General features: G+C 50.8%; 1 protein-coding gene across 5 annotated transcripts in view; it reads left to right on the forward strand.

Moving 5' to 3' along the window:
* LOC119446404 (uncharacterized) overlaps nt 1-24,744 on the forward strand; it is a 223,379-nt gene that overhangs the window by 117,612 nt on the left and 81,023 nt on the right. For all 5 annotated transcript variants that reach the window (XM_037710830.2, XM_037710832.2, XM_037710833.2 and 2 more), the window contains exons 3-7: nt 637-976; nt 7,417-7,879; nt 11,560-11,768; nt 12,973-13,203; nt 24,525-24,716. In XM_037710830.2, the coding sequence (XP_037566758.1) occupies nt 637-976; nt 7,417-7,879; nt 11,560-11,768; nt 12,973-13,203; nt 24,525-24,716 (1,435 nt within the window). The remainder of the gene's footprint in view (nt 1-636; nt 977-7,416; nt 7,880-11,559; nt 11,769-12,972; nt 13,204-24,524; nt 24,717-24,744) is intronic.

Genomic DNA, 24,744 nt, shown 5'->3' on the forward strand with positions numbered 1-24,744 from the left:
TAGTGTCTACGTAGGGCCTGCGTGGTTGTGGTTCGGAATGCTTTTTCGCCGAACGACAGTCAGCGCCGACACCGGAATTTTTGCGACACGGGGTCCTGAGCGCTATCGCGTTAAAACAGGAATACACCCGCCCTCAGTGCCTCCGCGCTTGTAAACGTAGTTCCCTGTAGTGAGACGTTCACCCGCGCCATCAGGTCGTTGAAATGAGAGATTATGACCAGCTCGGCATATTTGGCATTGCAGTTTACGTTGCCGCTGACTATAGTGGCACCTGCCGTGGTGACTTAGCGACTATGGCGTTGCGATGCTAAGCAGGAGGTCGCGGGATCGAATCCCGGCCGAGCAGGCCGCGTTTCTATGGGGGCGAAATGCAAAAACCGCCCGTGTACCTTGCATTGGGTGCATGTTCAGGAACACCAGGTGGTCAAAATTAACCCGAAGCACCCCACTACGGCATGCTGCATAATCAGATCGTGGTTTTTGGCACGTAAAACGCCAGAATTTAATTTTCTTAACTTTAGTGTCTGTAGGCAAATGCTGGCCTTTGAACGTAACGCTTCCCAGTCGAAACTCTTTGTATACCCGATCATCGCTGGTCATCACCTGATTTTCATGCGCGTGTGTTTGCTTGTCCAGGTGGGCGGTGGTGCGGCCAACGGGCTGCCGGCGGCGGGCCTGGTGCCCGGCGTGGTGCCGTCCGGTCCTGTTCTGGACCACAGCGCCCAAAAGGACAGGCGTCTGCTGGCGCAGCAAGGGTCGCTAGGCAAGCGCCGCAAGCCGTCCAGGGGAAGTCTTCACGCGTTCCTCTCGGCCCTGCATCGCTGGGCGCCCGGCGACAGCGACGAAGCCACGTCAGAAGCAGCGACCGCAGTTACCGCCGACGCGGGGGCGTCTGCACCACTGCCCGCTGGGCACAGCGCACCGTCCGGAAGGCCGTCGGCTCGCAGTAGCCCGCCACCCTTGACCACAGATATCGGTGAGTCATGAAGTGCGCTTCCCTGTGCGTAAACCATGTCAGAATCGTACGCTGTGGGGTTTGAGTGAACTAGGGGACCAACTTTCTTTTTCCGCAAGCTAAGGTCACGGGAGCTTGACCTCAAACTTAATCAGCCCGAAAGACCTCACATTACAATACGTGAAGGTGAACGGACTTGAGTGCCCGTCTGGCTGGCTACATGTAGGTAGTCGGCGGGAATTCAGCTTTTGTTGTCGAGACCTGTAAGCCTTCGAGGCCAACTGTACTATATTTATTGCGATAGCGACTATATGGGAACTCCAGCGACTTTCACGGTCGCCGTTGCCGTCGGCGTCGCCGTGGGCCTCCGCGTATATTAGGTATATGTATGCTATATGCTTATTCATGCTCTACATGCGGGTAATATTGGCACTCTATTCAATCACTAAAGTGTCTCATACCAAGTCTTACGTTCTTGACTATATTATTCCTCAAACTGGAAGCTCGTGTGGCTGAATCCCCCCCCCCCCCCCCCCCCGCATTTCCACTCCTTGCTTTCTCTCTCTCTCTATTCCTCAGAATTTTGAGGATGGCAGCCGACACACAAATGTCATGAAACATAACATTCACAGCGCACGCCTGTTACATTAAATCTTCTCAGGCTATTAAATAATAAAAGTGAAAAACAATACCAGTGCTCAAACCTGAAAGAGATGTAATTCTACTGGCGTGGCTGTTTACGAGCAGCGTAGTGGCGCTTGTGCAATGTCATTACAGGCCCTACACGGCGTGTTAAAGGTTGTAAGGGTGCCAGGAATGTTATCGCACCCGCGTCGCACCGGTCACTGTCACTGACTGTGACCGATGGTGTCGCCCTTGGGGAGAAACTGCCCAATTTTTTCCTTGATTCACGTATCAGCATGAGATATCGCACTGAGCCTTTTGTCTATATGAGACCTTCTTCGGTACTTATACTATCTTTCTGATGCATTTCTCGGGCTTATGATAACAAAAAAAATTAAACTGAGATTGAAAGGTTCCTATATATGTCTAAGAGCTCGCGCCTTGACTAGACAATAAAGCCGTTTATCCAGGCTATAGTTATCAGTGGCGCTTACCGATGCGTTTTTAGCATAGGGTCTACAGTAGCCTACAGGCCTCTTCCCACCGATATGGACTCATGGGAGGCAATCGTAGGGCCACCGCATACTTTTCGTCTACTGTGGCCGCGATCGCTTCGTGCCTTTTATCCTCACTGTCCCTTTCATCCGCCCTCTTTCGGCGATACGGCAAAACACAGAATAAGGTGCAACACCAGGGAGCTTCCTTGCTCAACTATGCTAGGGAACTAAAACACAACTTTCCGGCACTCATGGAGGATAACCAATTGCATTTGCATAACGCAGTGAGCTGTGCCCATTACGTAGCAGGATTATAGAACATAGAGGTGACGTGAAGAACGGTACGCGCGTGATACTTTGACCTCTCAGCAGAACCCGCATCCGACACACACACACACACACACACACACACACACACACACACACACACACACACACACACACACACACACACACACACACACACACACACACACACACACACACACACACACACACACACACACACACACACACACACACACACACACACACACACACACACGCACGCACGCACGCACGCACGCACGCACGCACGCACGCACGCACGCACCCACGCACGCACGCACCCACGCACACACACACACACACACACACACACACACACACACACACACACACACACACACACACACACACACACACACACACACACACACACACACACACACGGAAAAAAAGTGAGGAGGGGGGGCTGCTGTGCCGGCCAGTAGCTGCATGGCCAGTATTATAAATGACAGGCCTTAGCTTGACAGTTACTGTGGCTAGTAATGTGTTGCGCTCCGTATGAGTAATAACTCGCCGGTCTGAAAACTATAGCCCGTAAACGGGAGTCCGGACCACAAGTACGGCGCACACAGTGGACTGCACAGCGCCGCATTGCAGAGGGCGCGTGTTGGCAATGTTTCCGGTTCACAGGCTTACCGTCTGGATCCGCCAGTGCTTTGAGCGAAACTCAGAAGGCAGTTCACACAACTGATTCATTTCACGGACGATCATGACTACTGCAGCAAATCAGTCCGCGAGCATATATTCTGTAACTTCCGGAGCCCTTGTGAACAGCGCTGATTGATGTCACACTCGTCCGCGGAGGAAATCATCGAGCCGATTCGTCGAGTCAATCCAGCTTAAAGCGCAGACCAATGCGAGCGGCTTGATAGAGCGTGCGTGCGTTGTATACCTGTGCCCTCTTGGAAAGTGCCACCACACTCTCGGAATAGGGAAAGAGAAGGTGGCGGAAATGCGTGCGTCGTTGCCGAATGAAGGAAAAGCGCATCCCGGCAGGTGGTCAGGCTTCCACAGCCTTGTGGACACGGCTGGTCAGGAAGGGAGCCCGCTAGGATGGAGTGCTATAGCATGCTGTGACCACCACCGGAGCACGTCAGCCTGATGCGTCAACTTCCACGTCTCCGAGTCAGCACGGCGAAGCGACTCCGATGTTCGGTTTCTCTCGCCGAGCATAGAAACATTGTAAAGAAAGCAGGGAGAAAGGCCACGTTTTTCTCTCTCCTTCAACAGCGAGCTTTTCAGTTTAGCGTGCGGCGGGAATATCGGTCATCGGTTGGGGTCCGGCGGTATTCATGGCATCCGGAAGCGGCCGGATCAGCGGTGGGAACAAGTTTCGCCGGAGCGCGTGCGAGCCTCAAGCCGACGACCCTTTTTATTTATTTATTATATTTTTTTACGATGCCCTCCTCCGTGTTTTATATTCCTGCCTTCTTGGTTGCCAATACATACCTGCTAGGAGCGGCTCAGTCTTTTTCTTCTTTATTTTATTTTTTCTGCACCGCTTCGCGTGGCTCTCGTTGTATCCGCACAAAATGCGAACGCGAGCCACGTGCCTTGCGGCCTGGAAATAGAATGCCGCCACCGCAGCCATATCTTGATGTCACGCTCCAGTAGGCATCGCCGCTTCGCCTTGCTCTTCATTTCGCATCGCGCGTGCGCTGCAGGCCAATAACGGACGCGACCCGGCCGAAATGCCCGCTACAGGATGTGCGATTGTGTACTACTCGGGTATTCGTGGATTGGCTGAATGATGGGGTTTCACTTGCCATTGCAACAAGGGGGGATACGAAGGACGTCATAGTGGAGAGCTCTGGAAAAGAAATCTCCTATTTAGTATTTCATTAACTATCATGTATATGTCTATACAGTGGGCGTTCTGCTTCTCGCCTCCATAGGGGTGCCGCTGCTGCAACCGGGACTAGGGTTGCCAGATGGCCCCAACAAAAAATAGCCAAATGATCTCAAAATGTAGCCCAAAGATAGCCAGGCCCAAATTTTTTGTGACCCAAAAGTAGCCAAAAACATAGCAAAATGTTTGATGATGTTCTTCACGTGTCTTATAGATGGTGCAGATGGTTCACCACGTATTTCCGGCTCCAAAATTACTTCCGCCGCATGGAAGCAGCACAACAGTGACCTCAAGATCTGCGTACAGAATTCTAGTGAGAGCTGCCACTCAGACGTGGATTTGGACACCACCTATTGTTACAACGAGCCGAAGGATTTCGTTTCCAATCGATTCATGACGCTATCAGTATATACTGAGCCACGTTGTGAGCTAACTTTAGTTCACGCCTCGCTTCACTCCAGGCATTTTTCTATAAGTGTCGGCCAAAATACTGCCAGCTCAAGCCTCTAGGATCACCTTCGGCTGGTCACAATCGAGTGCCCAAGAGGCGGCCCGAGCTCAATGAATTTTAGAATAGTGATGCCTTTCCTAAGCTTGATTCATAAAATAAGCATGTTATTTCTATCCCGCTCTCTCTCTTTCTCAATTTTGTATTTTTTACTCGAAAGCAGCTTGACGCTGAGTTAGCAAATGCTTCCGCTTAGAGGCACACTGGGCTCTGGAGAAAACTTGAAACCTTCTCGCATTTTCCTCGTGCGAAAAAGAGACAGTTGTGACTGCAATTCGCCTTTGAGTGTAAAAACGGAACGACCTGCTGGCCCGTAGCAGAAGAGGTGAATTAAAGTTTACAGTTTCAATTGCCACCGGGATTACGGCGCTGGAAATAACCCAGGTGGTATTAGTATCGAAGCGTTGAACTGTGCAATTTTTAAACAGGGATTCCCTGGCAAGATTCGTGCAATCTGAAAACGTGTGCGTAAGTTTCTGTGAATGTAGGCACGAATACGTGTGTTGCCAAATTTCCGAGGGGGGCTGTGTTCCTTTACCTTCAGTGTGACTTCAAAAAATAAACAAATGTAATTCCACTAGGGAACACATACGCATGCGGCGACGATGTTACCGTGTTTGAACTTTAGACGCAACCTCACAGCGACGACCACGACCACAACCAGGGTAGAAATGCGCTTGGAGTGCCCATGTAATTGCTATCGCAATAAAAGGAGGTACTTCTTGCTCAGTTACCTGTTAGTTTATCATAGACAACCACTTTTGTTAAACCTAGTGAAAGCATTCTCACATTCTAAAAATGCGCATTTTACGGGTGGTCAGCCCGCCGGGGCAGACAACAGTAAAGGAAACGAGCCCACGCACTCTGATAACCCGTTCTTCGCGAACACAGCAGTATGGGTGTTCTGTGAACACAGTCGGCTCGACCAGGCTGGCGCACCCTCCGTTACCGTCACTACGTCACACTAACTGAAAATGGCGCATGTCCGTTCTTGGTTCTGCGAAAAGGAAACGCAATAAATATTCTATAGCGCATTCGATTATCATTCCTTTAATAAAGCCGGTGGGCCGGCAATATCTGTGTTTCCAAAGACTAGAAGGGCAAGAGGGGACGGAACGCGCACCGTGCCGTGGCTACCGATCTTGAGATAACGGCAGACGACGAGCGAGTAAAAAGTGCATCCACCGCAAGTATGAAGTGCGCTCGTGCCTGTGGCGAAGTTCGTGATCACGTGGGAGCCTCACGCAAGACCTTGACCCTACCTTAAAACATCCTCATTCTCAACTGCAATATTTAAAATTTTGAATGGCTTAATGCTTTGCAGATGCAATAGTTGCCTTCGGATGCGGAATGAATTTCGGACATTTTGTAATAGAGTAAGAAATTTGCCGAATTTCTCACTCCATTCCGAAACAACGCACCACCAGACGCTTTTAAAACCAAATATGCGCGCAAAGTAAAATTTACCTTTGAAAGAGGGGTCCTTCTCCCATTCCTTCTTATATGCACGGCTGTATTTCGCCCACTTGCCCATGCTTAGTTTTGACAACGGTTTTCTTACTGTACCACGCGTGAAGCGGAAGCAGATGGCGCCGAAACCTAAACAAAAAGAGAGCTTAGCCTGGAAAGACGTGTAAACACGGCAGCGATGACTTAACGCCATCCACTCAGCGCCGACATTGCCTAAAAACAAAGCCTTCAAGATTGCCTACATACTTTTTTCGCAGCAATGAGCTTTGGGTTTGCATAAACCGGTGTTCCCAAATTTTGTTAGTGCTGACGGGGTCCCCGGGACCCGGAAGTCCTTAATACAAAAATAGCCCAAATATAGCCATGTAGCCAACTCGGAATTTTTGACGCTAAGCCGCTTAAACAGTAGCCCAATTTGGCTATTAATAGCCCAATATGGCAACCCTAAGTCCGGGACTCGAACCGACTACCTCGTGCTAAGCAGGAGAACGCAGTAGCTAGTGGGCCACCGCGGCGATGGAAAATTCGTGCGTACAAATATCTGGGTTTAATGCATGGTTCTACTGCCAATCTTCGAGCAAGAACGCACGTCGCGCACTCGCTTTAACGCTTCCAGAATTACCGTAACTTAGAGCCACTACACGCTACTACGAATGTATGTTCGTGTTAGCGAGGTATGTCAGCGTTCGTTATTTACTTGTCACGGCAAAACCCGAAGTACCAAAACGTTCGTAGTGGAAGGCTCGGAAAGAATTTGGGACCACCTGAGAGATGAATTTCGGGACACTGTAGTCCTTAGGATCACTTAGGACTTTTGACGAAAGCGTGTCCACACTGGTGCTACTGCAAAGTCTGTATACTTCTTATTGACTGACATCTGCATAGACAATGCGGCTTGTAGACCATTGGCAGTTATTGATTGAAATAAAGAAAGGATAATTAAATACAGACGAATGTGGATTAAAAAAACAACTGGTCGCAGGTGGGATACGAACCCACATCTTCGCATAACTTGTGCGATGCTCTTACCACGTGAGCTACCGCGGCATTGTTTTTTTTTCATCCACTTTCTGGGGTATATATATATATATATATATATATATATATATATATATATATATATATATATATACGCATATAATGTCCGCAGACTTTCTGACTATGCGCCCTCGTCTTCTTGCCGCAGATAACGTCAACGAAGCAGACACCAAACCGAAGCCTTATCGAACGAACCAGCAACAAGCCGAGATCAACAACAACAAAAACATCGCCGACAAGAACACCGTCCAGAGCGAGACCAGCAAGCCCGGCGTCCGGTTCATCGCCGACTCGGAGCGCCCGGCCTCCGCCGGTGGTCACTTGGAGGTGTCCAAGAAGTCCGAGGTGGTCCGCCCAGGCGTCGGCGGGACCATCTTGGGACACCGGCGACAGTCGAGTCTCGACTCGGGCTGTAGTCTTGACATGTCCTCGTCCTCTTCGTCTTCAGGCAAGGGTTCACCGGACCCCGTAGCGCCGACTCTCACGCCACCGCCGGAGTTCGCCGACACGCCCATCATGGAGAGAAGACGTCGCTCCAGGAGGAGGCACACCTCCGGTGCCTCGGCCACGGGCGCTACTCCCGGAACCATAACTGGGTCGCCGGGCGTCGGGTGAGTTACTCCTTTGATGTTACGAAGCAGACAGAGGCCCGAAATAAGTACAAATGATCACTCGCTCGCTCGCTTCGCTCACCTATTGACACTCACGAAATGCTCAAGCGCGCGCAGACGAACGTGACATCTCTGGACCCGAATGTTTAAGAACACCGTTAAAGGTGATTGACTAGACATGCCTGATGTAACCAAGGAACGTTTGAGTTCATTGTCTGAGATAATAGCCAGCCTCTTTCCTTTGGTCAAACGAAGCTGGATAGAAAAAAGCGTTCACCTTGAACAAGATCTTGAGGCCATGGCCTCGCATATCGCAGCTACAAATGGCCACAAAAGCGCTGCTGCGATTTTGAAAAACTACAGGATTGAGGGACCGTCCTTGATCCGGACTGAGTCACTGTCAGTGATATAGAGCAGAAAGCTGTTACCACGTCAACGGCATCCAGAGTGGACTTTCTCTTCTTCTCCTAATCTTTCCCTCCCCTTTCCCTTCCCCCAGTGTAGGTAGGGTAGCAAGCCGGGCTCAGTCCTGGTTAACCTCTCTGCCTTTCATTTATCATTTTCTCTCTCTCTCTCTCTCTCTCAGACAGAGATGTGACTTAGTACTTTTCTTTCGTGTCCGTAATGTGGCCTCACGCCTTGCTAATGGGACACGTTCCCACTGTCTAGATTTTTTTTTATTCGCATGTAATTGCGAATAGACCAACTAAGCAGGGAATAACGCTTGGCCTCCACTTGCACGCTTTCCATCACTCGCTGCTATATGCGTTCCGCGCGTCTGCGTCACGTTCAACGTCCCCGTGCAAGTTGCAGGAACAACCAAGACGCTCTTTAATCATCAAGTTAACCACCCGTAACAGGCGCAATTCTGGGACGACTTGAGCTCGCGGGAAACTTCGTGGCGGGAATCCGCGTGACCATTACACTGCCGCGCGTTTCCTGGGTCAAAACGATCGCAGACGTGCCGCGCATATGGCAACAGTTTTGAACAATCCTGACAGATGCGATTTGGCCGCGGGGAGACGCACGGTGAAGGCTGAAACCGTGCTATGAATGCAGAAGTGAAGTAATTCGTCACAGCGCTGCTTAGGAGCTGTTGTAATGGCCGGAATTACACATGGTGGCACAGAGGGCCGGTATCAAGGAAATAGCGCATACAAGAATGTAGAATCTTCCTATATGCACCGGCTGTCTTATTTCTTTCCTCGGTGTCTAACACTGAGTGTGACGGGAAACAGGCTTAGAGCTTGTAATTCTCCTGTGAGTGAGAATGAAGGGGTTGCAGTATATTTTACCTTAACTTTGATTAGCATAATTTAACTCGATATAATGCAAAGAGTAATGCTATCGTTACGCAGAAGCACGTGCCTGCTGGTCTTTGTTAAGACTTCCTTCGCAAAAGAACTTTCCTGCTACGTCATACAATCTTTCTTAACTACACTGAAAAGCACCACAGCAAGAGACGCACGCAGCGGATTATTATAACGTGTAGTAAACGCACTTTATTCGTGTATTACATTATTATTATGACGGCTTCCCACGAGTTATTTTTATTACGGAAGAGAAATGAAGCGGTGCGTGTGGCTGGTGCTCGAAACAAGGTGACGCTTTCTTGATCCTCTAAAACTGCGAAGGTTTGGGCAAGCTGGAGCTAGGTGACTAGACTATTTGCAAGCCCCCCCCTCCCCACGCCGCTGTGACGTCACGCCGGTCGGATGGGCTGCGGAAGGCTGTCAGCCGGCGCCTCGCTCCTTCCTGCGTCTGAACGCACCTTCGGCGAAGAACGCTATCGGCTAATGTTTTGTTTTCACCTGTAGAGTATAAAAAAAAATACAGTCCTCTGTTGTCCGTAGGACAGCCGTTGACTTACCCAGCTACGCAACTGCTATCAGACCCCACGAAAATAAATTGTTTTCCTAATGATGCTATCAAAATCTGCGTTTACCGAACAATTTATTGAGACACAAAACAGCCCAATGGAAGAAAATAGTTATAGTACGTTCAATAAAATCAGTAAGATTTTATTTATTCAGATGAGAGCTATGGAAACGTTAGCAGTGCGTGAAAGACGAGTTAGGAAACAGGTGCACTGAACAAACCCCTACAAAGTTTTCAAGAAAATAATTTATTTCAGCACGCGAGAGATGCACAGGAAATGTGGCAACACCAAAATTAAAAGGCCCAGCAATGAGATAAAAATTGACCAAATGCACACACATGGATTCAAGAATGAACGTTCGTTTCTTGAAAAACTTACTGCACGTCGACAAGAACCAAGACATTACTTGAGTACCATGTGAACAGAAAATATACATACATATATACATACAGCGTGATCAAGGAACCCCGTACGGGTCCCTAAACGTCTCTGTGTTATTTTCACCTTCACTTGGTCAGTGACCGCAATTTGTTCATCAAAATAAAATAATGTACACGGCTTGTAGTAAAAAAAAAAAGGCAATGTTCGAGAGTGGTACAAATATAAGATTAAGTAAGCGACGCATGGACATTGCAAGCATGTTACATCTTAACATATTGAGGTGCTTAGGGCGAAGCAATAGGCAAGAGTGGAAAGGCAGGAGCTACTTGTTTGCACACAACGCGTGGCACACGAGATTACGTAATGCTGTTGAATACAATATAAGTATGTCTGAGGTCATTACACACTACACCCAGGTGCACACTAACTACTAACAGTTTGAAGCTTAGGCATTCGTTTTGTTGCGGGCAATTTGTCATTTGCCGTTTTGCAAAGGTCATTCAGTTAGAGCGTTCGCTGCGGCACTGGAAACCTGACGTCTTGTGGAGAGTGGCCGTGATCGACATACGCCGAGGTCCTCAAGGTAATCGAGGACACTGCTCACCGGGGCTGCAATTGCCTCGATTTTGGCTAAGAAAGCCAGTAAACTTGGTGGGAAGCCGCTCAACCCTGCGCTTACGTAAAACTGTCCGAGCATAAAATTTAGCATTCACTTGGAATGCCTTGGAAAAACTTTACCTCACGCCTTGTCATACTTGTGATCAGCGCATTCTCGTCAGCATCCAGGTCCGTGTTTGATAATAACACCAGGTTTTCTCTGCATGACACGCACGTCACCTCTTTTAGTGCGGTAAATGTGCACAGTGACCCCGCAACATATGTTATTGCAGGCATCCGTGATGCTTTTTTTCGGCCGGCAAGAGTTGTGAGTGGTTCTCCCCGCTGCGTCCGCGCATAGCCCATCTCGTGGCCCGTCTCATCGCGGCGACGTCACTGGTCAATCTTTTTCGCTCGGGGCTCTGTAACATCCGGGCAACAAGTCGGCTCGCAGGGTCTGCAGACAGCAGGTTTTCATTGCTCCTGACACTCCCCAGCAGCAGCGATTGTGAGGATAAATGTTCTTGACACGTATATCTACAATATACACGCCTCATCGGTATAACATTGTCGACGACAGCATTCTCCGTCGTTCAACGTGTTCGCTGGTGAGACACCAGTCTTTGTGATTTTGATTTTTATGTTTTAAGAATCGCACAGCGATGTGATAATGTATTAATTTGTGCCCTTTATAAGTACGAGATGCAGAAAAAGGTCATGTTGAGTGGAAGATAGCGTTTGGTTTACTACCCTAAACATGAGGGAAAGACAAGGGAAGACGGAGACGTTCATTAAATTGTTTTCTTCTACCGCTTCGACGCAGAACGTACAGCGCCGCACCCAAGGTACCGGACTCCATTCCTCGCATACCGCGCGCCAAGGAGACCAGCGCGAGCACCGCACCGGAACCGTCGTCACCGGAAATTCATATCAACTTCCGGATCCTACCCAGGGCCAAGGCCCGCGGCGCCACCAATGCCTCGGGCCCGTCGGTGTTCCGATCCGAAAGCTGCCGTCCCTTTAGTAGCCAGAGTGAGTGTCAAACGATACTTCCAACAACGCAAATTTTTTTCGCTCAGATTGGCGTTTACCTCCAGGAGGTATACATCTAGGCTGTGAGAGACGTCGTAGTAAATTGAAACGTCTGTGGCACTTTCGCCTTCCCTAGTAACTTCAAAGTGCGCCCAATATCTCAACACGCAGGTGGTTCTCCACTCCACTATTTCAACACTGCTGCCGCCGTATAGCTGGGAATTGAATTCGCGCATGGGAATCTCTCATCATATCTTTAGTGGGAAGCTTCTCGTGTTTTCAAGATCTGGCAACCAAAAGGTAGCCATAATAATCACGTAGGGCCGCTGAAGCCGAGCACCAAAGATTGCAAAGGTTGGCAGATTTTTGCTCTAATTTGATGAGCCTTGCTTTTTCACACGTAACCACAAGGATCAGCCTTGCTGCATAAGCAGTTCTCAAGAAGTGCAGCGTGCATGTGGTTCTGTCGCAAAAGTGCACCTATTTGATAAATGTCTGTGAGCTACTAAGCATTTAAGCCAGGGCTGCCCGTGGGCAGTGCGGTGAGGCATAGGCACTAGTTCAGGTGCGAAATATTCGAAACTTGAATGAAAGAACACTTCGGAACACAATAGGGAGCATAACGAGCAAGAAAGGGGCAATTGGAGGTCGCTGGGAGAGGCCTTCGTCCTGCAATGGACATAAATATAGGTTGATGATGATGATTATTCTTAACTCAGCAAGACGTGCAGCTGATTAAAGGTGGCGCTTATACACGATTCAACAAACTGCGTGACTGCGGTCAATCTGTAAATCTTTTGACCGAGAACGCCCCAGCTGATTTTATCCTAGCCCCTGATCATAATAGCACCTAATACACCTTTTGTTACTGAAAATGTTAGCACGAATGCTTATATGTGCTCATCGCGTCACGTCAACTTTTACGAAGAAAAGCAAATGCAAGATAAGTTGTTGACTCATTCTAAAAGCGGCTGGCTTGTGGCCATGAACGAGAAGTTGCTCGAACACAATGTCTACGGGTACAGTCTAATTATGCTTCGATATCGTACGCTTACGCATGCGTGCAAGTGTATAAAGTGTCACTTTATTCAGTGTCAAGTCCTAAGACTATATCCTACCATTACAGACTTGTCCCTTCACCAGCGCTTTCGTACGCTTTCCCTCCAATGCGTCCATTCGATGCCTCTTCGACATCGTCTCGCAGGTGCAGGCGGCGACGCATCTCCGCCGGCTTTCAAGTGCATGTCCTGGGACCGGCACCTGCTGTCCTCTCCGTCGGACCGCTACCTGGACGACTCCGAGAGGCGCTGTCGGTCGCTCTCCCGTCCCGGTCGACTGCCGCTTTCTTCTCACGAGGAGGGCAGCAAGAGGGATCCCGAATGGCTTGAGATTGCGCGACGCCGCCAGGCCACGGGAGTCGACTGGGACAACCTCGGTAGGATTTCGCTAGTAGTGGACACTGCACGTTTGTGCACTTTAAGAAAAAATGTCACAGTTTCGCCCTAAGGGCGAAGCAATGAATGCGATAGCAACACAGCAATGTCATACGAAGTAAGGTGAGCAGCTTTGGTAGCAATATGAATTGTAGTAAACATGAGCTGATTAAGTAAGCAGGTGTGCTGTGGCGTCAGTAGACCGACATCAAGAGAGACTCGATGACCACGAGAAGGCGCGTGTGAAACGGTGGTGTTGATGAAAGGTGCTTCCCGTGGGCAGCGCGTGCGAAGGGACACACCTGTAGTGCTGCACTGCCGATCCGGGCAGCATTGCATGTGTAGCGTGCGTTGGAAAATGTGGCCCGACTATTACTAACTGAATGAACAAGCGTGGTGTGAGCGCGCACAAACAAACATGAATAGATCACTCTGAATGACTGCAGACAACGACTGTCAAACGCTGGCAGCGAGCCCATACGCCGCAGCGGGCGAAGGTACGTGCGGTCTATCGCTTCAACGGAAACTGAGCGGCGAATGCACGGCGCATAAAGGTCAGAGCCGTGTGGAGATAAGAGACGGTGCGGACGAGCGACGAGCGCGGTTGTTGGCAGAGTAGAAGTGCCCCCCCCCCCCCCCCCGCTCCCTCCGCGCTGGCTTCCTGCTTCCTTGCTTGCGCGTGGGTGATTGAGTGCGTTCGCTCTCCGTGATAGCGCTCGTCCTCGCACCACGCTTTCGCTCGGGCATACGGCGCGCGGCGAAGATTTTATCTATAGGGAACCTCACGGCGACGGCGACGGCGACGACGACGGCGACGGCAGAAATCCGGTTGAAGTGTCCATGTAATTGCTATCGCAATAAAAGAAAATTGTCAACATCACCCGAAGGCCGAAGCAGTGACAGAGATAGCAATGTGATACCCGCCCATTCTCAAACGATCCTCGACTCGACGCTGAGCTCCACGGAGTTGAGCTCAGCGCAGTCCCTCGACTGAAGAAGACACGAAGCTTCTTGAGACATGCCGTGGAGCGTTAGTTAAGTGCAACGACCACTTCTGTGTAGCGGAGGGGGAGGGCTAAATGGAGGTACTTTCTTAGTGTTGCGCACGAACTCCCGTGAATGTGTTCTATGCTTCGAAATGCGCTTCGCGTCTCTGGAGATTCTACGCGCCGTTTCGTAAGAAACTCGGAACGCCGCGCACGAGCGGTTCATGCACCGCGATAGCGCACAGCACAACGGCGACGGTGCGAACGCGCTTCGAGCGACCGTGTAGTCGATAGCGCAATAAAGCGCTCTAAATGCCCTAACGCGAAGAGAGATTGCAGAAACTCCACTGGAGTTGTCTTAGTATGCGTAAGCATGCCCCAAATTTCAAGTAGGCCCACCCTTAAATTTCAATTTCGCTCACCCTCAAATTTAAGCTGGCCCGCACTCAGATTTCAGTTTTCTCAGCCTATGAATAAAAGTTTCATTCAAATATACGATGTACTAAGCTGGCTGACAGCTACGCACACGTGCCGTTGTCAGATGGGAAGGGGACTTGGCACCCGTAGGTACCACGCCCCAGAGCGTTCATGTACTCAACAACCCAGCATCATTCGGTACATTGACCCCGGCACGCCCCCCTACCCGGGCTGACTGGGTGGGGGGTTTTGGTTTGGGCCAACGGTCCTTCCCGGACAAGGGGGCCGCTGTGGAGCGGCACACACCGTGCTATTTCACGCTTCACACAAACAGCCATGTCGGTCGTCAGGGACACGAGCCCATCAGATCCCTGGATTGCCTCGACGGAAAAGGTGTCAAGGCAAACAACCGTGGAGACAACAGAAGCCGTCCGCGGCGCAGCGCACTCTGTTGCGCCAGCACCGGTTCCAACTCTGCGTTCCACTGAGGCGAACGGAAACACGTGGATCGACTGGCGCATGCTGTCCAGTCGAGTGACCTTAGAAGCATGCATCATAACTTAATGGAAAGCTTTCCACCTGACTCAACAAAAATCACAGCAGGGCGAGCCCACACTTCGAGAAACTTCTTCTCGCCTAGGTGATGCCGCTCCCGGGTGAGATGGAACCAGACTTCCTTCCGTGCTTTTCCAAGCACTTCGTGAAGACCCGGCGCCCCCCCCCCCCCCCCCCCCAGAAAAAAAAAAAAACCGCATCACAGCGTGCTAACCAGACTTGGTATGAGCACTCGACAAGAAGAAGCACGAACTGGTTGATCGCCTGGCTGGGCAAAGGGTGCAAGAAACGGACTGTCTGAAATGGAACGCCTGGGAGACTAAACAAACTAGCTATCCGTTGGAGGAGAGCAGCAGAAAGTAAACACTGCGAAAAGATGTGAACTGTATCCTCTCGACCGCCACAAAAGGGGCACACTCCACGAGCCGGGATGTCTGTGAAGGGTCGGAAGCTAATCGGCAAACAGCCTCGCGCCAGGTGGTACATGAATGTAGCTCGCCTGGCGTCAAGGAAGCTTGCCGTAATGAGCTTCCAACTTGGCCTGTGAAAAGACAGGTCATACCTTTGGCAATGCGGGGGGAGACCGGGGGTAAGGATGTCAACTAATTCTTGGAGCGGAGTGGAAATTACGTCGATGTCGGAGTGGACCTTGCGAAGGCGTGCCAATGAATTGGCAGCCATCGCATAGAATGGGGTCCGGGTTCCTGAGCGAGGCACACAGTGAGAAAATGTGCTCTGGGAAAACAAACGGAGTCTAGTGCTAAGGAAGAAGGAAGTAAAGCTTCGAGTCAGGAGCATATCTGAGCTAAAGGCAACCTGGGTCCACCTGACGTGCAGTGCAGCAGCTACGATGCCCAAGTCGGGAATTCCGAGTCCTCCCTTATCCTTGGGCAGCTTAAGTACCTGCCTAGCTACACAGCCAGTTGTCCCTTTCCAGAGAAACCGAAAGAGAACCCTCTCCAAGATAAGCTTGGTTCGGGTTGGAACAGGGGACACACATGCTACATAAGTGAGAAAAGAAAAAAGAAGAGACCTAAGAATGTTCGCTCTTGCTGTCAATGGACACGACAACACGCTGAACTCCTGAATCCTGGTTTCAAGCTTCTCTTTAGCTTGCTGCCAGTTTTCAGAAGACAGGCCGTCTGGATCGAAATGGAAACCGAGAATTCGCAACCGCGTTTTCACGGGTAGACCATGAACGGGCTGCGGGCTGGACGGAGTGGAGTTCAAGTACATGGCTGCACTTTTCGACCTATTCAACCTCGCACCGCTCGCCCTGCAGTAACTGTCCATGACGTCCAGCACGGTGCATGCTTATGCCTCGTCCGGGACGACAATAGACGAGTCGTCTGCATAGGCGAAAAGTGCAACTGGAGGGGAACCTGGTGGAAGTAGGAACTTTCCAATTCTACTGTCACAGGATAGCCTCTGCAGAAGGGGTTCGATTGCGAGTACGTAGAGAGCAGGTGAGAGCGGATCTCCCTGCCGTACACCACGACCCACAACGAAAGCCTCCGAGACGCGATCCTGTATGAGAACAGCAGAAGTCGGTCGAGAGTACAAAGCTTGGACCATACGCTGAAAACCCACGCTAAAGCCGGCCTCCTTCAAAACCCGAAAAAGGTACCTGTGGCTAATGATATCGAAAGCCTTCTCCTGATCAAAGGAGCAGAAAATACCGGGAAGTTTCCTGGCATTTGCCCACAGGAGAAGGTCTCTAACTGCTAAACCGTGAAGCTGAGTGGAACGTCCCTGAACGCAGCATGCCTGGTATGGACCCAAAACACTGTTGAGAACGGAGTGAGTCTGCTATGAGCTTGTAATCGCAGTTCAGAAGTGTGATGGGCCGCCAAGCTCTTAGATCGGTGCTTCTCGACTCATCCTTGCACAGGAGAGTGATTAGCCCCTCTCTTTGAGACGCTGACAAAGTCCCTTCACTGAGCAGCCTGTTCACCAATGATGTGAAAGGCTTCCCTAACAGTCTCCAAAACTTCACATAAAATTCAACTGTCAAACCATCGGATCCTGGACTGCGATTGTGCTTCATAGACTTCAATGCTGCCAAGAGCTCGTCTTCAACTATGGCTGTGTCACCAACCACCGGCGGTTCGGTTGGTGGAACGAATAGAAAAACAGCCGGAGTGGCAGCTGGCTCAGCATAAAGGTTCATGTAGAACTGCCTTGCCAGTGCAAGTACTCCTTCTGGTGAGTCGACTAAGCTACCATCACTTGGATCTACTACGGAAGAGAGAGTTGTGCTCTTCCTTGAAAGATGCCTGCGGAGAATGTTTCTGATGCACCACGCTTCCATTTCCCACCGCTCCGCTCGGGTTATAGCTCGCAAGCTATCCCAGCGTCGCTGTAGGAGAACCCGAAGTTCCTTTCGGAGTGAGGCCAGCGCCGGACCAACCCCAGGCCCACGAGACAGTGGCCTCGAGAGCAGAAGGATCGCGTCGGAGACGATTTTTATCTCCTCGCGCTCCTCCCGCGCTCGACGCTTGCCCCAAGACCTGAAGCACTCACGGACACTGGCCTTCACTTCGTCCCATTCTCTACCTTCTAGATTCGCTCTGTTGTGCAGCGAGCGAAACAGAATGGACGATACCTCTGCGGTTGCCTGCCTGTCTTTTAGGAGCCGTGGGTTTAGACGCCACGGCCTCTTCCCTTGCGGCACTAAACTCGAGTCGGCAAACCGCAGTATCAGGAAGCAGTGGTCGCTAAGAGCAGAATAGATTACCTCGGAGGAATGCATACTGGGAGCCAGTGATGACGAGACATAAAACCGATCGATGCGGCTCTGCACCCCCCGCCCTGTCCAAGTCATTCCTGACCCGACAGGGCGAAGCGCGCGCCAAGCATCAACCAGTCCCAGTTCATCAACGAGCCCCCGTAGTACAACATCTCCAGCCCTATCCCTGAATTTCGGAGTACCTCTTTTAGATACGCGATCTACCTGCTCTAACACACAATTGAAGTCGCCTACAAGAATAAGCCGAGAAGGGCCCACTAAGTAGTGCTCCAATGCAGCAAAAAACTCTCTTTGACCTTTATCTTTGTTTGGAGCATAAACATTAACAATTCGAATGCCAGAATCAAGGTCCACTGACAGAATACGGCCCTCGGCATCCCTGGCATGGCGGAGAACCAGGCCTTTGAAGCGCGGCATCAAAATGATGGCCGTGCCTCGGCAGCCCGACCCACCATAACTCCAGAAAGACCGCGTGCCAAAAGTCCTGTCAAAGTGGCTGATCTGACCTAATCTATGGACATAGGTTTCCTGAAGTACAAGAATATCTACATTTGCGGATCTAGCTAAGTCGACTATCGCGAACCGTTTTGAATTTCGGGACAAGCCTCTACAGTTAAAAGTAGCTAGTTTAAGAGAGAAAGCCATATTGATTGGAAGAAAAATTTAGCAAAAGACTAAAGAGAGCTAGAGAAAAACAAAAAAAAGCTAAGGTAAAAAGGAAAAGGCTAGTACTGGGTAATACTAGCCGCAAATAAATCGATGGTACAAATGCCTAAGCGGGAGTCTCCTCGAGCGGAGACCCCGCGGCTGTTGATTCATACGACTTATCTGATACAATCGAACAGTCGCAATCGAGGCCCTTGCAGTGTTCACAAGGAGTGTCCTCCTCGCTTCCTGAAGAGTCCTCCATTTCTGACTCTGATTCTGAGGCCACCACAGCCGTGCGTTTGGGTGTAGGAAGACCAGGCTCCGAGCTATGGGAGCCACCACCTTCCGAGTCCGAAGACGACCGCCGTGAGGCCGCCTCCCTGGCCGCCGATCCAGAGCGCTTGCTACGGTTTTTCTTCCGTTTCTTACGGGACACCTCAATGAAAGGGGCCTCCGTGCTCGTGCTAGCAAGCGGTTCCGGCTCACCAGAGAATTCGGCCGCCACGGCGGGCACCGCTGCTGCCGCGGGGGCAACTACGGGAGCCGCGACCACCTCCTCGCCACTTCCCCCTCCGCTCGTCGCCGCGGCGGACAAGGAAGGAAGCGCATCGGCGGCCGCGGAATCTGCATCGACTCCGGCACTGTCTCCCTCGCTCAAGGAGCCCTGGCTGTCTCCGTTTTCCGTCGCAACTGTGGTGCTACCTAACCACGAAGTGACCGCCGGCTCCGGCGCAGATGGCTGCGGCTCAGAGCCCGAGGTCACCGACGAGTAGGTGCGGACAGGGCACGTCGAGACCGCGTGGTCTCCGCCACATCGTACGCACGCCGCGTCGCAGCTCTCGTGACCGAACTGCTCGCAGCGTACGCACTTCGGCGTCTCACACGCGACCGCGTGGTGCCCCTCTAAGTTGCACCTACGACACAACCGTGCAACACCCTCGTACTCACACTGAATTACTCTATCACCAACCCGGAGAAGGTTAGGGACGGGCTACGCCATTTCCATCCGAATGCGCCGGTTTCCTGTACCGACGCTAGGAAAACCCGGCACGCACTCTTCGGAGATCCCTAGGACCTTTCCAAAAACCTGTAGCCCTTCTGAGAGGGCTTGGTCTGGCAAGTCCGAGGGGTAGCCAAAAACCCTGACCACCTTCGTCCGCACACCTCGATACTCAAACTGAATCGTAACATCACGAACCTTCAAAGCGGGATCGGCTGAGAAGCGATCGACCGCGGCCTTAGTCTTGAACGTAACCTCGAATCGGCCTGCGCCGAAGTCCTGCACAGACTTCAGCTCCGACAAAGAAACGCGCTGTACGAGCGCTTTGCACACGTCGACATTGGTCGCCCCTTTCGGCACGCGACCAAAAAACGTAAACGGCCGAAGCCGTGAAGGGGCCACCATCGTGGTCAAAACCACGTGGCGGCCGCGTCTAGCCGAAGTTGAGCTAAAGCAGGCTAGCTGCAATGCTACAATCCTCAGCTAAACAGAAAAAAAGTTGTCGCAGTTTCACCTGAAAGGTGAAGCATCAATTGCGATAGCAAATTTGAAGAGAGCTATACGGAGTAATGATAGCAGCTTTATCAGCTGTATAAACTTGGACATGCAGCAGCACCGGCAACACGCAGAACTGTTGTCGACGCCGTCGGCGTTTTGCCCGCATTCGCTCAAAATGCATGCGGCGTTGGTGACTGTTGCCGGAGCCTCTGATATAAATAGGCACTTGATAAGTGGTTCTTGAGGGAAAGGGAAAGGTTGGCGCTATCTTCTGCAGCCCTTGAGGGAGCACGGCAGGCACTTGGTGCCGCAGCTAAACGTCGCCTCCCTTCCCTCCCCCCCCCCCCCCCCACGGCTTTTCGTGCGTCGGAAGAAGGCACGTTTGCTCTACATATATGGTGATTGTAGAGGAGGAAAGAGACGCCTACTATTGCAGCCCTTAAGGGAGCACAGAGCAGAACGCGCGTTTGTTCTCCGCCGTGCGTTCACTCCCCGTGAAAGCGCGCGTCCCTCGCGCCCTTTCACTCGCACATACAGCGTTCGGCGCGTGGCGCTGAGCCGTGCTCCCTCAAGGGCTGCAGAAGATAGCGCCAACCTTTCCCTTTCCCTCAAGAACCACTTACCACCGGCGACGATTTCATCTCCATTGACGTCATACGGAACCTCACGGCGACGGCGACGGCAGAAATCTGCTTTTGAGTGTCCATATAATTGCTATCGCAATAAAAAAAAGAAAGTAAAAAGCCACGATGGTCTCTCACCAAACCGCTGGACACCTGGCTTGAATCCTCGAGGACCCACGCCGTATCCAACCAGGGAGAGAAGCAGCCACAAACAGCAGGTCACGGGTCAGGCACGCCGCACGTTCACCAGGCCCGGGCCATAGCGGAAGATTCATGCAACGCCCATGGAGCCGAATGTATTGACACAGCACATCGTACTTGCCACCTTACAGAACCTTGAAAGCTTCTCAATGTAATTTACATAAATTTGAAAAATGGTTTGATTCAAATTTTGTAAGAAAACTATTCCAAGAAAGTTTCTTGAAGAACTTCCATCCCGGCTCATTCCTTTTATCTCAAACCGTGCTCATCAGCTAAACAACCTATAGAAAACTAGATATTTGCCTAGAATTACACACATACGAAAACGGCAAGGTTATATGACGCCTAGGCTGAACACGCCCTACTCATCAGGAACGCGCCTGTGGTGTTGGTGGTGAAAACTTGTTTATTGGCCCTAAAATTGCTGTGGAGAGACTCAGGGTGGTCGGAGGGTTTTTAACACGAAAGTGTTTTATGCCGGGGTCCACCAAGACTTCACTGACGTATTTCCGTCACGGAAATACGTCATAGAACATAATACAAAGAAAGAAACCAGAAGAAAAAGTTCCACAAACATGCAAAATTTGGAAATCGAACCCACGACCTCTCGGTCCGCGACGATAGATCGCCGAGCGTTTAACCCATTGCGCCACAAACGCATTTGCAGAGAGCTACACAGACGCGCCTTATATATCTAACACTCCTCCGTGTACCCGCGCTCTTGCTCGGGGCGGTGCCGCCGCCTACGAGCAGAAAAGAGAAGTACTGCATTATGACACTAACGCGCACCGACAGTGAACGCTTCGGTGGTCTCAGCACTACGACGCCTCGATGCCAGCATTCGAAGGGACGCTGGCATCAAGAAGCACTACCAACGCCAGGTGGCGTTGGTAGTGGCGTTCACCGTACTCAGCACAGCGGAGCGTGGCCTCCGCAATTAGCTCTGAAAATGTTTCTGAAGTTGATCGCGGAGGCTGCAATTACGACGCGCTGTACGCGCTGATTTGACTCGGTGATGATTCAGTTACGTGCTTTGTCTTGCGCGTTGTATTAGTGTGTCAGTTACGTGCTTCGTCTTTCGCGTTGTGCTAGCGTGTGCAGCGTAGTGCAGCTTCCATATGCACGACGGTTGCTCATGGTCATCGACGTTGGTAGTCGTGATGGAGGAGACGTGCCACCAGGCGTCAGCGTGGGTGCATCAACGCCTAAGGGCGCTTTAGCCACGAAACACCAATAGACATTATATATCAATGTGCAATAAACATTACACTACTTCTGTGAAGACACGTTTCACTTTCGTGTTCTATACCGATTCCTATATAAGAGGGATCAACCACATTTTTTTTTTTTTTGGTTTGCGGTGGGGGGCCCTCAGTCCTGGGCTCTGCTTGCGGCTTCCGCTATGCGGGTCCGGTCAATCAGACTCGGGTGATCGTCCAGGCACTCGCTGGCCAGCAGCTCTTCCCATCGCTCTGCTGTAGGGTGTTGTATGGGGGTTACGGCAGTTATGGCCTGACATGCTCACGCGATATTATATAAGGTGGCTTTTGCTGAGCACCATGGGCAGCGAGGAGGGTATGCCGTCGGATGTATTTCGCTGAGGATGTGCAAATTGGGATACGGGCTGATTTGAATTTGCCTCCAACTGACCGATTCATCTTTATTTAGTGTTCGGTGTTCTAAACCTCTATATAGTGGTCTACAATTGCCGAATAGTCGCATGGGACGGGAACGGGTTCCTCAGGGGAGTAGTTGGAGGGTGCTCGGCTCGTGTGTCCTGCAGCTACCCTATCCGCCGCCTGGTTTCCATGCAGCCCCATGTGACGATATGGGGAGCGCCAGGAAATAAAACGTACCCCAAAGAAAAAAAGCTGAGCCGCTGAGAGCGCGGCTCAACCTTTTGTAAGTGAGCGGCAAAGTAAGGACTACCACTTCGCGTGTTCTCCTTCGGTGCCCATACTCCGGACACCTGAGGAGGCAAAGCCGCAAAATTATTTGGAACGGGTAGCTCTTTCGAATGAGCGGCTCCTTAAACAGCTAGACAAAAGCTTAGCAACATCGGAAATTTACGTACCGCTGCGTGCGGACCGCGCACGTCCAGGCTTTCCGCTGGTCGAGCTGGCGAGGCCGCGATGGAAACCGATGGAATCGATGGCGCAGCCATCATATGCCACTACATTACATTGCATTACATTCGCGGTGCCGAAGCATGAAGGAGCCACCGTGGAATAAACTCATCCTCACACAGTTTCTATGTATACGTGCATAGTCGTTTAGCATTTTGCCCCTCCCTCTTTGATCTTTTCTCGCTTCTTTAAGACCTCTATATCTGTGTTGCACAGTTACCTATGCCTGTAGCGACTCCGGTTCTATCAATTTCTTCCCTGCTTTTTTTTCCCCTTTTTTCTCCGATACTATAAACCTCTCTCAGTGCTTGTCTCTACTACGGACCAGTTAATGCTTCTATCTGCATTCTTATCCTTGCATTGGACGCTAATAGCGCTATGCCGTCCGCATACATCAGCCCAATGGCCCTCTGTCACGCCCTCTGTGGCATCCATTACCGTAAGATAAGTCCAAACCTAATTGACTGTTTTCCAGTCCTTTTTCTGTGCCCTTAAGGTAAATAGCGTGAACAACAATAATGACAGAGGGATTCCTTGCTTCAGTACTCACTGACTGAAAACAAAAATGAATTATAGTGTTATGCGAGCCAGAACCACGGTATTACCACGAGGTATACGCCGTAGTAGCGATGGCTACAATTTAATTTTAACCACCTGGTGTCCGTTAAAGTGCGTGCAATGAACGGTACCCGGATGTCTTTTCCATTTCGCTCCCATCACAACGTGGCCGCCACGGCCGGGATTTGATCCTGCGACCTCGAGCTTAGCAGCGCAGTCATAATCAGTGAGCCACAAAGCCGGGTCGTCGCTGTATTCTCGCTAGTTACGCGCATTTCCGGTCTTTCCATGCGATTTGTACTAGGTTGTCCCTATACATATATATCTTCCTGGGCCACTCCATGAAATCGTCATCTATGCCCTCGTGCCTAATATGCCGTGGCGATTCGCTTTCGACGTTGTCGTAAGTTCCCTTACTATCTCAAAACGCTATTCACTGAGTTAGCACAAAGGCAGTATCCTCTCAGCGTCTGCCTCGTCTGAACCCATTCTGTTGTTGCCCCCTATACGAGATATCTTTTTTTTTTTCACCCGCTTCGACAGCGCTAATTTTATGGCTTTACCGGTTGTTCAAAATTAAGCTTTACGAAATTTTTAAAAATCGCCTGTAGCAGGTAGCATAATTCTTATCGTTGAGCTGGGTTGTTCGAAGAGGCGGACATTAGTTGGACGAAAAATCGTACCACATATTCAACTGATTAACAAAAATTGACTAATGAACTTCTTAGTTAATTACTTTATGGCACATATTGCAATTTACGAATTGTAGCCGGTGAGTTTGCTAGACGCATCTACTTGAAATGAATTTCCTGAGTAACACCAGTTTCACCAGAGTGTGAATTGTACTACGTGACAGAGGCATAGTCCGCATATGCGACTTTCGCTTAAGGAGAGACTCACTGAACGAATTGTCTCCGACTTGCCGTTCTCCAGAACTCGTGGTGTGTCCGCTTGCTTTGCAGAGACTCACATGAAGCAGCCGCAGAGCATCTCGTGCAGCAACTTGTCCGAGAGCCACATGCGAGGCAAGGTGTCCACCCTAGCTTCTGCTGACCGGGCCGGTCTGCGCCTGGTGCGATCGGCCAGCGCCCTCTACCCACGAATCAAGATGTCGCGCTTCGAGCGGCGCATGCGCAGGGAAAATCCGAATCCATGTGAGTGCACGTATTATGGCTCGGATGC

Source organism: Dermacentor silvarum, chromosome 3, assembly GCF_013339745.2.
Source record: "Dermacentor silvarum isolate Dsil-2018 chromosome 3, BIME_Dsil_1.4, whole genome shotgun sequence".
In the NCBI taxonomy this organism is placed as follows: domain Eukaryota; kingdom Metazoa; phylum Arthropoda; class Arachnida; order Ixodida; family Ixodidae; genus Dermacentor; species Dermacentor silvarum.